The sequence below is a fragment of the Gobius niger genome (genome assembly GCF_951799975.1).
Source record: "Gobius niger genome assembly, contig: SCAFFOLD_105, whole genome shotgun sequence".
Lineage (NCBI taxonomy): Eukaryota > Metazoa > Chordata > Actinopteri > Gobiiformes > Gobiidae > Gobius > Gobius niger.
Genome location: NW_027639102.1, coordinates 9,799 through 28,481, shown reverse-complemented (window position 1 = coordinate 28,481; position 18,683 = coordinate 9,799). Strand labels below are relative to the sequence as shown.

The 18,683-nt window shown below is 42.2% G+C and overlaps 1 protein-coding gene across 1 annotated transcript; it reads right to left on the bottom strand.

Annotated features, from left to right (window-relative positions):
* Positions 1-873: 873 nt before the first annotated feature.
* On the bottom strand, positions 874-18,276 carry LOC306982893 (uncharacterized protein; the record flags this gene model as incomplete). The annotated part of the gene is made up of 6 exons (XM_079583338.1): positions 18,186-18,276; positions 13,722-13,772; positions 11,771-12,997; positions 10,849-11,685; positions 2,429-3,583; positions 874-2,354 (listed from the first exon to the last, which is right to left on the bottom strand). The coding sequence occupies exons 1-6, from the start codon at positions 18,211-18,213 to the stop codon at positions 874-876; spliced, it is 4,779 nt and encodes a 1,592-aa protein (XP_079439464.1). The 5' UTR covers positions 18,214-18,276.
* Between the last annotated feature and the right edge of the window lie 407 nt (positions 18,277-18,683).

The following is an 18,683-nucleotide window of genomic DNA, read 5'->3' as shown; positions in this document are numbered from 1 at the left end:
TCCAGCAGATTTAGAATAATCTGGATTTAGCAGTGAATGATGTTGACGTATTGACAGTAATAGTGATAGGAAATACAACTTAACCTTTCAGCTATTGCAGCACATAGGTCCAGTTTAAAATATGAAAAGGATAACTTCATTTGTAACAAAAGATTAGTTTATTACAAAGTTAAAATAGTCCCTTTTATGGCTTCTTGTCATTATTACAAATTACTTACATCACACAGGTTCAATCTCTACTAAAAAAAAAAGGTTAATAAACCAGTTCCATTATGGCTTCTCTCAGACAATGAAGCACACATTTCCCATCTGGAGCCATTCCATTTGTGACAATATCATAGAGCATGAAATCAAAAATATTCAATAATCTGATGAGCTGGTGTTACAGATTTTACACGTAGTTGTGAAACATAAGCAGAAATGATTAAAACAGGTGGGAACAAGACTTTTCTTAGAATAGAGTGCAATGTTTGTCGGAAACGCATTTTCATCATAGGGAAAAAAGTGTGTCTTTTTTTTTGTACTTATAGCATTGTTGTACACTAAAGACCATACAATGAACATGTCAAACCCAATAATGTATCAAATCTCCCAAAGAGATGCATCTTTCCACACACACTAAGATTTCAACATCAAATTCCAGAGTTAGAACTCCACCTATTCATGAAATGACACAGTTAGACTGATTTACTTCCTCTATCAGGTCACTTAACTCTCTCTCATGCTCCTTTTGTTTAGCCTCTGTTTCTTGTGCCTGTTCTCTTTGCTTGGCTTGTTTCTCCTCCTCATTTACGGACTTCATTTCCTTTTCATGTTTTGCGACTGCCTCGTTTATTTCTCGTTGCTGTTTTGAGATGACTTGATTCATTTTAATCAACTTGTCAGGCGGTTCCACAGCCGTTTCACCAACACACTTACTTCTTTCTGATGCTTCTCAATCTTTTGCTTCGCTTTGTGAGCGGCCAGTGCCGTTAACAGATTATACTTCTCTTCTTTGTCTTTGATTTGCTTGCTGTGCAGTTCTTTGATATACTCTGAGTCCTTTCTGTGATTTTCTTTGAAGTCATTGTACTCTTCTGCTTGTCTTCTGGCCTCCTCTTCATAGTTCCTCTGCAGCTCATCCATTTGTTTTTGATATCCCTCCTCCTGCTCCTTTCTCTTCTCTTCCTCTTGTTGTAGTTTAAGCTGATCTTCTTCAAGCCTTCGATTGAAGTCCTGTCTCTCTCGCGCCATTTCCTTTTGTTTCCTTTCCTCTTCCTGTCGCCTCTCTTCATCTTCCCGTTTCCGTTTTGCCCACCACTCGGCCCTTTCCTTCTCCCACTCTGCTCTCTCTTGTTCCCTTTGTGTCCTGCTCTCCTGCAGCTTTCTGTCGCACGTTTCTTTAGACTCTTCTCCTGATTGTATATTCTCCTCCAGGTCTCGGGTTTGTTGCTCCCATTCCTGACGCTGCCGTTCCTCCTCCTCCTCCCTCTTCCTGTCTTCCTCTTCCCTCTTCTCCTGTTCTCTTTTTCGCAACGCTTTCTCCTCTTGAATCTTTTTCTCCTTCTCTTCGAGCACCCGTTCTATCTGTGATATCTCCTCTTCAAATTGCGTCCTCTGTTCGTCCATTTTCCGCTTCAGCTCTTCCATTTCCTCGCGATATTGTCTCTGCATCTCCTCCCTTGCCCTCTTCATCTCCTCCTCTTTCTCCTTCATAATCCTCGCCACCTCTTTCTTGATGGCCGCCTCCGCCTCTTGGAGCATGTTGTTGGTGTAGGAGCAGCCGCCGTTCGCCCTCACCATGGCGTTGATCTTCTTCATCAGCTCCTTCACTTGGGAGAGGTTCTCGTCATCGCTGTTGTTAAACAAGTGGTACCGATTTCCGCAGTCGGCGATCAGCTTCTTGAAGGAATCATCGCAGCGCTCCTCGATGTACCGCTCAATTGTCAAGCCCTCTCGCTCCATGTCATCGCCGCGCGTGAAAAGAATGATGGTGAACTTCTCCGCATCTTTCCCAAACCCCTTCTTAATCAGCATCAGTGTTTCCTTCTCTTCGGACGTCATTCGGCCAACTTGCAGCACCAGCAGAAAGACGTGGGGTCCGGGAGCCAAGAGACTGATGCACCTCAGCATTTCCTCATTGACCTCGTCTTCCGACAGATTCGTATCAAACAGGCCGGGAGTGTCCACCACAGAAACGCGACACCCGTTGACTGTGCTCGTCTCTTTCTGGCACACTCTGGTGACTGATCTTTGTCCCACACCAAAGTTGAACCTTTTCTGTCCGAGGATGGTGTTTCCTGAAGAACTCTTGCCGCTGCCAGTTTTTCCAATCAGCACAATCCTGAGAATATCTTGACTCATATTATCAGCACCTAAAAATAGTGAGATTAAGATAAGTATAATGATGTGGATGAATAAAGAAAAATGCACCCCGTAAAGTACTTACATCGGCTTATGCCTTTTCGTTTTATGCTTTCAATTTCTTTTCGTTGAGTAGAGATCATTTCGATGTGAGCTTGTTGCAGTGTCTCTGTCGTGTAGCTATGAGGCTTGTTCTTGACCCTTAGTGTCTCTACAGACTCCATCAGCTCAGAGACCTGCTGCTGCCCCCTGGTGTTGAATATCCGATATCCTCCTCCAAAGCCCTGACAAAATTTCTGGATGTCTTCATCATAAGCCACTTCTGATGTAGTGGGGTCTGAGTCCACAGTGAACAGAATCATAGTGAAGGGATTGACTGCAGAGCTGAATGTGTCCTGGATGGTCTGTAGCTCTGCCTTGTCTTCGTCGGTGAGGGGACCCACCGGTAGAACCAGGATGAAGGCATGGACGCCCTCAGGACCACAGAGGGAGATGCAGCTGAGGCACTGCTGCATCACTGCCTCCAGAGGTTTTCCAGACAGAGGCGGCAGCTCCACCAGAGACACCCAGCGCCCACACACCTCTCCCTGGTGTTGGACACACTGCCCTGGGCTGGGAGCTGCAGCCTGACCTAACATGGACTGAACTACTGAGCTCTTCTCTGCTCCTCTGCTCCCACACAGGACCAGGTTCAGAGTGGACAAACATCTAACATGCTCTCCATCATTCTCGTTAACAATTTGGATTAATCGTGTTAAAAGTTCTTCTAACTCCAGGTTCTTCAGGTGCAGATATCTGTAGTTACATTTCCTGATCATGTCTCTTATCTGTGGGTCATTCATGTGTTTCTCCATGAGCCCTGGTGTTTCTGCTCGTGGTGTGGAGATCAGCACCAGTGAACGGTTAAAGGCCTGCTCACTGAAGCTCTGCAGGACTGACAATAGTCTGGTTTTGTGTTGCTCAGTGAAGTCTTCAGGCTGGAGGACCAGCAGGAACACATGAGGACCAGGGGCAGAGGCTGCTACTGTCTCTGTGATTATCGCAGTCAGTCTGTCCTCAGTGAGGTCCGGCTGCAGCAGGTCTGGAGTGTTTGCGACTGTGAGGATTTTGTCCTCAAATGAGCCGCTGATTCTCAAATGTGTTGAATCTTCTGTGAACTCCATGTTTTCTAAAAGGAGGTTCCCCATGGCACATCTTTGGCTCAAGCTGTTCCCCAGAAGAACCACCCTCAGCTCCGATACTGTAACACAAAACATGTGAGAATCTCATCACAGAGCTGTAAGCCTGCAGTGTGTTTAACTCAAATACTAAACACAAGATTTAACATTTGCAAATCATACTATTATTGTTGCTTTTACAGTCGTGTTATGTTTACTCACAGTTAGGTGGGAAAAAGGAATAACTACTTCTGCGTTTTTGTGGGTAAACACCTGGAAAGTGAACACACAAAAACGTTAATATGTGCTTTAACCCCCATCTTAACCGAGCGCATTATCTCCAGTTCAGCTTTAACCAAATCTAGAAGCTTCTCGACTGGATGTAATAGGCCAGTGTAACACCTCGTTTGAAAGTAAAGACCTACAAAACTGATGTAAACCTTTTTTAGTCGCGTGTCATGTTTTGTCCCTTTTTACACATTTTTGTGTGTGTTTTCATTGCTTTTTTGTCGCTTTTTTTGTTTGTTTTTTCATCCCTTTTTTGCCATGCCAAACAGGTATTTGAAGCTGCTGGTGCCTCTGGAGTCTCCCGAACATCAAGGTGTAGGACCCTCCAGAGGCTGCAGTTGTGCATAAAACTTCTATCCGAACAGAAACGGCTGCAGTGGCTCAGAAATACATGAAGAATCATTTTCAAACAGTCTTGTTCACTGATGAGGCCGTGTAACCCTGGATGGTCAGATGGATGGAGTAGTGCAGGGGTCACCAACGTGGTGCCCGCGGGCACACAGGGGCCCTTTGGGGCATGTCCAGTAGCCCTTGGGACTTTTTCTAAAGTGTAAAACACTTCATTTTCTTGAATCTAATTCTTAAAATTACAGTTATTTCGGTTCTCGTGACTCGGTATGAGTTTAAAATAAAGCTATTTTAATATAATATGGGGTCAATATCCTATAAGTGAACAGTGTACGTTTAAGTCTTTAGGATTTGTTTTTAACTGGTAGCCCTCGAACAACTTAATGCTCTTAAAGTAGCCCTCAGCTGAAATAAGGTTGGTGACCCCTGGAGTAGTGGATGGTTGGTGAATGGCCACCATGTCCCAACAAGGCTGTGACGTCAGTAAGGAGGTGGCGGAGTCATGTTTTGGGCCAGAATCATGGTGAGAGAGCTGGTCGGTCCCTTTAGGCACTTTTAGGCTCCCTGAAGGTGTGAAAATGACCTTTGAAAAATATGTGGAGTTTCTGACTGACCACTGTCTTCTATGCTACAAAAAGAAGAGCTGTGCTTTCCCGAACAAAATCATCTTCATCATGACAACGCACCATGTCCTGCTGTAAAGAAAACCTCTGCATCACTGGCTGCTATGAGCATAAAAGGAGAGAAACTCATGATGTGGACCCTCCTAATGCTACAAATCCAACAAATTACCAATTGCAGTTCTTTACAACCTATAAATTGTACTGCTGTGCAAAATAATTTGGAATAGATTTTGAGCTGTTTATTATATTTATTTTTGGAAAAAAAAAAATAGTGTTATCATTGGGAAGTTTTTTCAACCACATTCAAATGATCCTCTAACAGTTAAAGACTTGAAAATTATTCTGACTGTCTTTTGAGTTGACAGTTTAGAAAATCTGTGAAAAACATAATTTTCATAATAATTTGGAACGCGGCGCACCCCCTAATTTGAAAAGCTAACCTTGTAGCTTTTCACACCTCGAGTGTGTAAGATCTGTTTGAGTAAAACACAACTACAGGTGGTGGATAGCAGATAACTACAGTTAATAACATTTGAAAAGAGAAGCGCTAGCAAGACTCGCTGCTAGATGGCAGTATGAGCAACTATTTACAAAAGTTGGATCTTACAGGAAACTTGACTGCTTTGCTTTAATTCCTAAACATCCAAGAAGAGATTTCAGACTCACCCTGTTTTGGAGTTTCCATTACGTTTCTCTGCTTTATTGCAACTGGAACAACTGAATACACTGAAAGAACAAAAAAGAAACCACATATCAGCTCAGTGCACACATAAAATGAATTATACCTGAACTTAAAGAAGATTCTATCCTGTAAACTTGATCTAGACAAGACAAGATTCTCCAAACGCCTTCACTCCCGTCTAATTCAAAAGCTGTAAAACCCAGCTGTCGACAGCACTTTTTAAAGCTGGAACTGTAATTCAGTGTGTTATTATCTATTGTCTTATGTTACTTACCGAGTGACTTGTTTAAGGCGACATTTCGTTGAAGCGGAAGCTAGTGTCCTGGACTTGATATACCTGCTATACAAGATTACACCTCGAGCACCCAATCACAATCGCTGTACAACAGTGTTTCACAAACCAGGGGTAGGGGGGCCCCTCGGGGAACATGAGCACTTAGTAAGATGGAATTATTTCAGATTGCAAAAGAATGTGAAACTGAGTAGAATTTCAACACTATTTTCAAAGGAATGTCAGTTTAATCTTTTTTTTTAGCAAAAAAACTGAATAATCTTATCACTCCAACATGTGTGAAGACGGCCTTAGTATAGTTGTAATAATGTTGGTACGACTCTGGAGGTGAGTCCTCAGAGTATAAATGAGCAACTCAAGGGGTTAAACAAAAGAGTTTGGGAACCCTTGACGTACAACATACGACACTAATGTGACCCAAATAAATACTCAAGTAAAAGTAAAAAAGTACTCGGGGAAAGTGTTACTTGAGCCCTGTGAGTGCTCTGCAACTGTTTCAGTGTAAAAGTCTGATTTATGTTTCATTGTGACATAAATAACAGTTGTAACAGATTGTGCAGAACTGAGCACCTGGGCCAGCAATTTGAGGCAATATAAGTAACATGAAATACTAACTGAATATTACACTGATTACCTTCATTTGGACAAATGAGATGAGCTTTTCTGTGAACCAGCAGCAACACCTCAGCCGAGCTGTGTCATTTTGTATCGTACTATAGTCCCACATGCAGTGAACAACAGCAAGCAGCAGGGGGCGCCAGTTCAATGAGGGCACCCTCAGGTTCTTTTGTCATTTGGATTTATCATATGCTCCAGGCGCTGCTCCTATGGGTGCTGCCAGGTCCGAACGGCCGTGCAAATCTTTGGGCACTAGAGGTGAATAGGCCCTGATTATAAGATGATTCCGTTGATAATGTGTAAATAACTAGAGCCATCTCTTTTCTTCTCTTTCACATTCGAGGAGGCAATGTTCACAGTTTATTTTACAAGATGTGGAGGCAGGCAGGAGCAGCAAGGAGCTGGCTGATGAGGAGCCGGACACCAAGAGCAACACAGCAGGAGCATCTGCACAGATGGAGGAACAGCAGGTAGCAGCAGCAAAACCCCCAGAAACACATACCTGACATTCACAATCACATGTTTAAACGTTGCACTGTTTCCAAAACGTTTCTTTTGGAAATTGTGTCATTGAGACCGACATTGAGAAACGACATTTGCACTCACAGTAGCACTGCTCTGATAAACCTGATCGGCTGATCTATTTAAGTCATTTTCACACAATAAACACCTTGATTTTACACAATAACATTAAAATGAAGAAAACTTTGCAGTGTTTTCCCCTTTCCATGTCAGTAACTTACAACAAGTTTCATTCAACAAGTTCTCATTACCTTGCAGACGTTTCACACAGGTTCTAGTTAGGTCGAGGGCAGCACTTTAGTGTCAGTGTGAATGCAATGGCAGCACTTTAAGCCGGTCTAAACAGCCGCTCCAAGTGTGGCTGGAACAGGTGGTCCGGATCAGAGCAGGTGTGGTGTGAATGTGGCCGACGTCAGGTGAACTAGTCTCGCTTTGACGCCTCTTTTTTTGCACAAAGAAAGAATGACTAAACGCTGCCTGAGGATGTTAGGATTATGCTCTGACGAGGCAAAATAAATCATCAAGGTACGTCTTTCTTTCCTGCCTTTTCCTTCCAGTTGCAGTGAAACTTTTCTCTTCATGAGCCGATTAAAGTACATTTCTCCTCGCGTTGCGTATATATCACCCTCACTGTAGTATTAACCACGAGGGAGAGGAGTGACCCCCGCGTAACCTCGGGGAAGTGTGCGCGTGTCGGTGTCGGCACTTTGACAGGTTGGTGCTCGTTGTCATGGTAATAAGTTAGTTGAACAGCTGATCGTTGTTACGTGGCTGATGTTGCGATGTTTTGTGCGAGCGCGTATGAACACGGACTTAAAGGAATAGGCCACCGTTTTTACATACTGAGATATGTTCTTACCTAACCTTAGTCGAGTTAATATATCCCCGTCTGGTCTTTGTCCGTGCGCTCTGCCAGGCAAACGGAGCACATACGCAGCCTCTCCCACATGTCACATAGCTCCAAAAAAGCTCACGATAGAAGCTACCAAGCTCCTCCACGTGTTCCCTATTTAAATAAAGTTACGTGAAGTGTTTTCATGCGAAGTATATTTACCCAGAAATGTAGCATGTCGATTTTATAAGCAGATAAAAAGGGGTACTATATTGTGAGGCGTAATGATACGAGGAGTAAAACGTCCGCGCAGTAACTCCTAAAGGTTATTGACGGAAGTGAGCGGGGGAAGTCTTTAGGAGTTACTGCGCGGACGTTTTGCTCCTCGTATCATTACGCCTCACAATATAGTCCCCCTTTTTATCTGCTTATAAAATCGACATGTTACATTTCTGTGTAAATATACTTTGCATGAAAACACTTCACGTAACTTTATTTAAATAGGGGACACGTGGAAGAGCTTGGTAGCTTCTATCGTGAGCTTTTTTGGAGCTATGTGACATGTGGGAGAGGCTGCGTATGTGTGAGCGCACGGACAAAGACCAGACGGGAATATATTAACGCGACTAAAGTGAGGTAAGAACATATCTTAGTATGTAAAAACGGTGGCCTATTCCTTTAAGACTGTTTGAAGTCCGCATGGACGAGTGAATGGGCAGAGGTGATAGTTACCTTTACGAAGGCGTCACGCTGCGCGCACAGAAACTGTGCCAAGCGATAGAGCGCAGCGATGCGGAGCTCACGGCCAACAGCGGCACTACAAAGTGACACAAAGCGCCTGCTTAAAGAACGGATTTTGCTTCAAAAGCGTTATGTTAAGAATTTGGACATAGATTGGAAACTACCTGGAGCTGGAGGACAAGGCGGCCAACACAGAGAACCCGGAAGAGCGTGTGGGGCAAAGAGGGAGCGAACGAGAATGGGAGCGCTTATATAGTCCACCAAGCCAGCGCGACGGGGCGACAGGTAAGAGCGCACTCAAACACAGGCCTCCAAAGCCCATCTTACCACACATTCAATGATCTTCTCGCATATGACTGGTCCCAGGCCAACCACACCACTATGAAACCAATACAGTCCCTACAAACACTTAAAGCTCTGGATAAGAAACCACGTCATTTTCATCACTGCAATATTCTGTCATAATACAATTTATTAAGTAGGGAAAATCTTATTAAGTTCACAAATATCTGTTTAGCATCATGGCCTGGCTGCTCCAACTCTTAGTGAATTTCTGAGTGTAAGGTCCGACACCAGTCGCCTCACTAGAGGAACATCCAGAGGAGACTGTGTCACTCCACTCAGGAAAACTGCGTTTAGTCAGTCAGCCTTCTCTGTTAAAGCTTCAAAAGATTGGAACAACATCCCAACAACAATCAGAGAAATCAATAGTTATAACATGTTCCGTTCATCATTAAAACGTTGGCTCCTGAGCAAACAAACATGCCAGCACTGAACGTCTGCCGCCGCTTCCTTGAGTCGTCTTGCATGTCCTGCTTATCTAATCTCAATACTGCTGCATTTTATTGATTACTTTCTTTTTTACACCTTCTATTATAACTGACTCATGTTATTGACTGTATCTTTTAATCTGTATTGACTGTATCTTTTATCTAACTGACTCTAGTTGTTCATGAACTCCTGCTTGTGCTTCCTCATGTTGCCTCCTGCATTCTCACTTCAGCTCTGTCGTGCATGAACTCTTTGTTGCATGTTTGTTTTGGCGTCTTATTCCTGCTGCTGCAGCAAATTGATGTTTATTGTATTTTGCCACGTGATTATCAACTTGATTTACCTATTTCCAGGGTGCCTACTGCACATCTGGCCGAGGACTACAGATGAAAACTAGCCTTTTGGCTAACTCTGGCCTATTTTACAGTTGAGCTGTTATGTTAATATGCACTGTCCTAGCAAAAATAAAGAAAGAAATAAAAACTGTGTTTTATGGGCCGATTAGAGACCAGCAGCTACTATAGACTTTAGTGTTGAGTGCTTTTTGCTGTTCCTCCTGTGGGTCTTTATTGACAGTAAAAATTCATTCTTGACCAACAGCATTTCAAACAGATGAAGAATTTTTTTTTAAAGTGTTTGTCTTTGAGCATTTTTATTTAATTAAACAGCAAAGACTTAAGTCAACAATAAATGTTTCACCACAAAAACAATATCATTAGACCTTCCCCAACACAATAAAATGATCAATCTTTCTCTGCACATCATCTGGTTTCCTCTGGGAGCTCAGGTTTCTTCTCCATCGACCTATAGTGGCTGAGGACCAACTCCACTATGTTCTACACAAACAGAGACTTTAAGACTGTATGATTAACCATGCATTATAGACTCATTAAACAGCATTATTATAACACTCAAAAAGTACAACAATCCAAATGTTCCAATTCATTCTTGATTCAGAATTATTGTTAAAAGAAAAATTATGTATAATCATCACCAAACTACTACCACATTAATGATCTTTTTGTCTCTTTTTTCTAAACTAAATTGACAAATAAAATCTTTGAATCTAACAGCCTTTGGGTGGACACAGACATTCTGAGAAGTTGTTCACAATTTTTGATACATAAAAATAATAATAATAATTCATTAATAATAATAACATCTCTTGCCTTTTTTTCTCTTACATAATTGTGCATAAAAACCCCTTACATTACTGCACGATTATTTCAAAGATGAATTTCAGTTGTGATTTTATTTCTCATCATCTCATCATTTCTTCTTTCCTCTCTTTGGTGTCTCCATCGTCAAAACAACTGTTCCTCTGATTGTTTTGTTTTTTATTTTGTTTGTTTTTTTGCCTGTAACTGATACGGAGTTCTGTCAGGCTATTGTGCACTCATCTCGCTGTTGTTTGGATTTCCTCTGCCTCTCCTCCTTCTGTCTCGCCGACTCCTGGAGTTTTTTTATTTTCTCTTGCTCTTCATGCCATTTTTGTTCTTCTTGTCTTAGTTCTTGCAAACACTGATTCCTTTCTTTTTCCCACAGCTCCTGTTCCATTCGTCTTCTGTCAAATGTTCCCCTTGACTTTAAAGTTTCCACAGGGAAAGGATAAATATATTGCATTCTCAAACTCTTCAATGCTTCTTGTTCCGTCCTCTTTCTGTATTCTTCTTCTCTCTTTTCTTTCTTTTGCAATTCCTGCTCTTTAATCTTTTTCTCTCTTTCTCTCTCTTTTCTCTCATTCTCCATTTCCTGTTGATATTTTCTCTCCATCTCCTTTAGTTTTTTCATCTCTTCATCCTTCTCCTGCAGCAGTCTCTTCATCTCTTTCTGAATGTCCGCCTCCGCCTCTTGGAGCATGTCGTTGGTGTAGCATTCGCCTCCGTTCTCCCTCACCATGTGGTCAATCTTCTCCAGCAGCTCTTTCACCTGAGTGCGGTTCACTTTATCAAAATTGTTAAAGACATGACAGCGGTTTCCACAATCAGAGATCAACTTCTTGAAGGAACTGTCACATCTTTGTATGTAATCTTGAAGTGACATGTCATCATTGACCAACAGATCTCCATGAGTGAAAAGGATGATTGTGAATTTTTCTGCCCCTTTTCCAAACCCTTTTTTGATGAGTTCAAGTGTCTCTTTCTCTTCCAGTGTGAACCGTCCGATTTGTAACACCAGCAGAAAGACGTGAGGTCCAGGAGCTAAAAGACTGACACATTTTAACACTTCCTCATTCACTTCATCCTGTGACAGATAAGCATCAAACAGACCCGGAGTGTCAACAACAGCAACATGGTGTCCATCTACAGTACTCTGTGCCTTCTGACAAATTCGTGTTACTGAAGTTTGACTTGACATGGCTTTAAACTCTTTTCTTCCCAGGATGGTGTTTCCTGAAGAGCTCTTTCCACTGCCGGTTTTTCCAATCAGCGCAATCCTCAGACAATAAGAACTCAGGCCATCAACACCTAGAAAATGACAGACAGTAAGGTACATCGCTTAGTTAAAGAATTGCTGAAAATTATAAAAATTATTACCAGTTGTCGAACTTACATTTCTTCACAGTGTGGTTTTCTAAGTGGGTAGATTTTGCTGGTAGAAATGAGATTTTGCTGTGAGCTTGCTGAGGTGTCTCTGTGGTGGAGCTGACCCTTTCAGCCCTTGAAGCCCTTAAAGCCTCTACATAAGCCAGCAGCACAGAAACCTGCTGCTGCCCCTTGGTGTGCAATACTTGATATCCTCCTCCAAAGCACTGACAGAACTTCTGGACGTCTTCTTCGATAACCACAGCTGTAGTGGGGTCAGAGTCCACAGTGAACAGAATCATAGTGAAGGGATTGACTGCAGAGCTGAATGTGTCCTGGATGGTCTGTAGCTCTGCCTTGTCTTCGTCGGTGAGGGGACCCACCGGTAGAACCAGGATGAAGGCATGGACGCCCTCAGGACCACAGAGGGAGATGCATTTGAGGCACTGCTGCATCACTGCCTCCAGAGGTTTTCCAGACAGAGCCGGCAGCTCCACCAGAGACACCCAGCGCCCACACACCTCTCCCTGGTGTTTGACACACTGCCCTGGGCTGGGAGCTGCAGCCTGACCTAACATGGACTGAACTACTGAGGTAATCCCAGCTTCTGTCCTCCCACACACGACCAGGTTCAGAGATGGCTTCAGTTTACTTGAAAGGCTTAAGCCCTCATTTAAGCAGTCTTTCTCCCTAGATAATTGACGGCTCAAGTTATCTTCATTTTTCTCTTTCAACATTTGATTGATTTTTGTGAACAACTCTTCTCTTAGATTTGGATCATCTTCAGTGTTGTTCATCCAAAGAAATCTGCAGCCACATTTGATTATCATGTCTCTTATCTGTGGGTCATGCATGTGTTTCTCCATGAACCCTGGCCTCTCTGCTCTTGGTGTGGAGATCAGCACCAGTGAGTGTTCTAAGGCCTGCTCACCGAAGTTCTCCAGGACTGACTGTAGTCTGGTTTTGTGTTGCTCAGTGAAGTCTTCAGGCTTTAGGACCAGCAGGAACACATGAGGACCAGGGGCAGAGTTTTCTGCTATCTCTTTTAAGACCTCTTCCAGTCTGTCCTCAGTGAGGTCAGCCTGCAGCAGGTCTGGAGTATTGATTACTGTGAGATTTGGGTTGCAAAGTGAGCCGCTGACTTTGACACATCGTGCTGAATATTTGGTGAACTCTGTCTTTCCCAAAATCAGATTCCCAATGGAGCTTCTCTGACTCCAGCTGCTCCCCAGAAGAATCACCCTCAGGTCAGACACTGGAAGAGACGGTTCCACATTGAATCATACAGCTTCAAAGAAAAACCCTCACTCAAGTTTGTTGTCCTCTAGGAGCATGATTTGTATTTATAGTTTCACTTTACATTTCCCAACAAATCCCATTGACAATTAATAATTTAATTCTTTACTCCAAGTATTAATTTTTTCAAGCAAAAATGCTGACTGAATGTTAGTGTTATATCGCAGCGGCCTTCATTCACTCTCACAACCTTGAGGAAAGATGCGCTCATCTTTAAATTTCCCAAAAACTTAAACTATAATAGTTACATTAGTTTCAGTGAACTTAAAGGGACTATACGGAGTTTAAAAATGTTAAAATTAAGTATTTTCCTCCCCTACATGTTCCAGCCATGTCCTGATGTGTAGAATGAGCTCAGACCTGTTCACCACAACTGCCTCTAAAATCCTGCACTGTCACTCAGAAACGTGTTAATTCGGGTCTGAAGTGCCGTCATGCACAAGCTTAATATAGACGCTGCAGTTACATGTATGACCTGAGGTGGCAGTAATGAGTATAACATGGCCAACTTGTGTCTAGCCCTTTTAAAGGAACTGAAAAGCAGCTGCATCGTCACTCCTTGAAAACCCCACCACTATCATGGAGCAGGTCTGAACTTCTGGGATCTCATAGACTCTAGTGTCAGCAGGAAAGAGACGGAAAAAATTAAACAAAAAGCTTTGGAAGTGTCTTCATTTACTTACACTTAGCCAGTTCCTCTCTGTCTCTGCGTTTGGGACATGTATCTTCTTTTTCTGAAAAAAACAAGCAAAAGTTTGAGGAGGTCCATCATCTGAAGACAATAAACATTGATGTAATTTATTGCCTTCAAATGCTCTATTCAACATGCACATGTCTGTCATTAATCTGGCCTTTGACTCCTCACACCACCCAAATGGTTAACCGGAGGGCGCACAATCCTGATCCTGAAGGATCCCTCAAAGGGCACAGTCCCATCCAACTATCGGCCAATAACCTGCCTCTCCACAACGTGGAAGCTCATGTCCGGCACCATTGCAGCTAAGATAAGTAAGCACATGGATCAATACATGAGCACAGCTCAGAAGGGAATCGAGGTGCCAAAGAGGTGCCAAACACCAGCTCCTGGGAGACAGAACAGTTGCTCGAGACTGCAGAACCCGACACACTAACCTGAGCACTGCCTGGATTGATTACAAGAAAGCCTACGACTCAATGCCACATACTTGGATCATTGAATGCCTGGAGCTCTACAACATCAACAGGACTAAGAGCCTTCATTGCAAACTCGATGAGGTTGCGGAAAACTTGCCTGCCTCTCAACGATTTCCTTGTGGGCGTGATTGACAGATTTCATCAAAATTTCATCCACTGAGCTCTTGGCAACTCTTGGCAGCTCTTAGCAGCTCTTAGCAGCTCGGCTACGGACTTATTTTTTGACACAGCTGATGTTCTCACGTTGAAAACACAGACTCGATAAAGTTGTGTTGGGCAGAGAGATAATCAGAGGCTGTCAGTACTTTTTACTATAGTCTCCCAGGGACAACTCACAGACCCCAGGGGCAACGGTTAGTTATCCGGCCCAGCCTTCGAGGCTCCGAGCCGGGCGGGAGACCGTACAGCGGGGCAGTGCGTGGCTAAAAGTGTCCGCTGAAGGCAGGAGGGGAGGCAGGAGGTACGAGCCCCAAATGTACTGAGTCGGAACAGTCGAAGTCTGCATCATAAAATATCAGCTACAGAATTGTATGAAGCAAGCAACTCCCGAATTAGAGCAATGTTGAATACGTCGCAGTAACACGCGGCAATAAAGACCTATCCTATCCCACAAAGGAGCCCTAAAGCCTGCCTACAAAACAACATTGAAATAATATATATTTTAAACCAGCAGCCTCCAAGTGAACGTCTGCTAGGGGTCACTGCAGGACAAGGGCGCACAGAATATAGGTGGGAACTTTCCTTACCTGCACAGAGTTGCTAGATGGACTAGCACATAAGTTCGTTGACCGCTTTGCGGCACTTAGGACGATTTAAATTGTTTTGTTGCTGAATATGAATATTATTGCACTGCATGGACTGATTTTAGACTTTTGTAACCACTAAAGGAATGCATTTTAGCAATAATCCTTCCTCAGAGACAGCTTTGGCAGTCAATGAACGAACTATCTGTGAGCTAGCGCGTCAGCTGACATGTCCATCTGCAATAGATGCGGCTCAGGTTAGTAATGGCTGCTAAAATGTATTTATCAAAATGTACTACCATATGCAAGTATTTAGCACACACAGACATTGCCATTTGTTATTTTATATAATTTTAAAGGAATAGGCCACTGTTTTTACATACTAAGATATGCTCTTACCTCACTTTAGTCGTGTTAATATATCCCCGTCTGGTCTTTGTCCGTGCGCTCTGCCAGGCAAACGGAGCACATACGCAGCCTCTCCCACATGTCATATAGCTCCAAAAAAGCTCACGATAGAAGCTACCAAGCTCTTCCACGTGTTCCCTATTTAAATAAAGTTACGTGAAGTGTTTTCATGCGAAGTATATTTACACAGAAATGTAGCATGTCGATTTCATAAGCAAATAAAAAGGGGGACTATATTGTGAGGCGTAATGATACGAGGAGCAAAACGTCCGCGCAGTAACTCCTAAAGACTTCCCCCGCTCACTTCCGTCAATAACCTTTAGGAGTTACTGCGCGGACGTTTTACTCCTCGTATCATTACGCCTCACAATATAGTCCCCCTTTTTATATGCTTATAAAATCGACACGTTACATTTCTGTGTAAATATACTTCGCATGAAAACACTTCACGTAACTTTTTTTAAATAGGGAACACGTGGAAGAGCTTGGTAGCTTCTATCATGAGCTTTTTTGGAGCTATGTGACATGTGGGAGAGGCTGTGTATGTGCTCCGTTTGCGTGACAGAGCGCACGGACAAAGACCAGACGGGGATATATTAACTCGACTAAAGTGAGGTAAGAGCATATTTCAGTATGTAAAAACGGTGGCCTATTCCTTTAAGCTGTAAAACATGACCCATGTTTTGAAATGGATTAAAATAGTATTATTTGGGGGACCGCTTGGGATTTTTGGTTCAATAAGGGGGCCACGATGCACCGGACTTTGGGAATGGCTGCTCTTAAAAACATACCACAGAATTTAACACACGAAATCTCCTGAGTCCACGTGTAACTGGGGAGGGAAGGGGCTTGTTTATTGTTTTTTTGAGGACAGTGCACTGTGACAATATTGGTTTGATCCATTATTTAATTTAGACACTTAAATATTTGAAAGTACTGTTTACTTTAATTGATTGATTGATTGATTGATTGATTGATTGATTGATTGATTGATTGATTGATTGGTGGAAAAATCTTTTTTTTTAAATGAAATTTTGCCTTGTTGTTTAAGATTCAAGTGTCAGTAAATCAGATCAATTAGATATTAAATAATCCCTCTGAAAAAACCTTCAAAATATTGTAAAGCAGGACTGGAAAGTTTGAAGCCTATGCATTTGGAGAAAATGTAGTTATAATTTAAGCCCAGTTAAATCTATGGAGAAACATTGAATCAGTGAATAATTAAACATGTTATTGTGAAGATTATGGACGGTTTCGTTTCCAGTGAAAGTTTATATGTTAAGAGACCAATTTAGCCCAAAACCTGAAAAAAATGGTAGTGTCTCCCCTTGACCTCTTAACCCCCACTTTAACCAAGCACATTTTTTAAAACCTCGGCGCTTGTGGAAGGGGATACTGGGTCTTGAGTTCTTTGTGTTTCCCAGAGTTCATACTTCAGTTTGCGTTTCTTTGTGCTTATTGCTTTTGTTTGAACCCTTATTTGGGGGACAAAAGGACTTCACATGTTTATTTACTGCTACTCTTATTTTAACTTACCTGTATTACCTGTAAAGCTAAATGGTACTTATCTGTGGTCGCCAGGTCTTTTGAGAAAGTGTGTAAGCTTACGGACAGAGTTTATTCAGAGAGAGACATCCATCATGTTGCTCAGTGCATGTAGTTTATAGTGTGAGAAGTTTTCGCTTTTGTCTGGTAAGAGACTCTGTTGAGCTATCTTGCTATCTATTTTTGACCACTTCCTGTCTCCCCATGCGCATCACAGAACATTTACATTGTGTAAACAGATATAGTCTTCCTCATACAATTGAGAATGACAACTATCAATGTATACAATTTACACCAAAGACTAGACAGACGGGACAATACTTCTTACAACAGACCAATGCAATATAGAACTGCCCCAAAGTATCAGAGAGACCAGGTCTCAAGGATGATTACAGGACTGATTAACTTAACCATGTTTTGATCAAACTGGAGCAGTATAAAGCTATGACAGGCTGGGCAAACAGGCCCATTCTTCAACCAGCAATTACTGGAATGATGCCTGGATCCTGATCATGAGGTTAGAGATGTTTTTACTGCAGGAATGTAGTTTGACAAACAAGGTGAGGTGGTTTCAACCATGTGACAGTAATCAGTGTTAGCAGAACTTTTTTTGAGGGTAATGTAACTGGGCGTGGGCCTATAACAAGTCATGAAGGAATCATTCATAATCCCCACGACATGTCACAGTAAAGCTAGCTCTGCTTTACTGTTTTTTTTTTTTTTTTTAGTTCATGGTCCCTTTAGTCAATTGTTTTGATTCCTGTGATTAAAGATAAAACAGACACACTTGCTAACATCAATAACTATTGGCCAGTTCGGTATCTAAAGGATTTGAAAGGATTATTTTTGAGGCTTGAATCGCATCTGTACTCTGCACCTGATCACTTTGGTTTTAAGATAGGTCATAGCACTACCCTGCATTTTTGGGTTTAAAGAAATTCTGAATATATTTAATGTAATGTAATTTATCATGAATAGTTTTTAGTTTTATGTCAGTCTGTTTCTGTACTTTCTCCCGTTAAAAAACCTGTAAGATTTGGTTTGAATACATTTATTTTTGCTTTGGCATTATTATTAAACGTATAAAACCAAAAAACATTTAGCAGATTAGTATGATTTTTGTTAAGTTTAGAGTCTTACTTAAAAGGTAATATCTTTTTTTTTAAGCACATCAGTTTTCATGCTGTTTGCAGCTTTTACTGTGATATTTTTGACTCACTAATAAAGCTTTTCTTGTTTGAATAAGACTAAACTGAAAAAGCATTGTGAATGACTTACCAGTGAGACTTGGTTTGGTGCCGTCCATCTCTAAACCATTTCAATCTATCGACCTACAAACAGAAATAACAAATACTCTTTGATCACATGCATGTATTTTTGGGGACAGAGAGAGTACAGATCTTAAAGCGGATAAAGGCAGTAAAAAAGGCAGCGCAGGGAGTTGTTGCTGTTGACTTTTGGTCACATGACTTCGAGGAAAAGCTGCAGCTGAGAAGAAAGGGGGAGGGCTTTGCAAATAACAATTTAGTTCCTTCTTGTGTGTCAGATGCCCCTCTATCCTCCTATTGAAAGCATACAGTTAATAATGACTGGCTTGCGCTGTGACTTCACAATCGCTTCACTGCAGTCTTTATTCACTCCATACTCAGTGGTGGAAAGCTACAATTGTGGCCACAGCTGCCCTGGGGTAAACTGATGGAACAGAGGCACCATCAATCACACACCACATTCAGACAATGGGACAGGTGTCTCTCCAAGAAAACACAACAGTCTGCA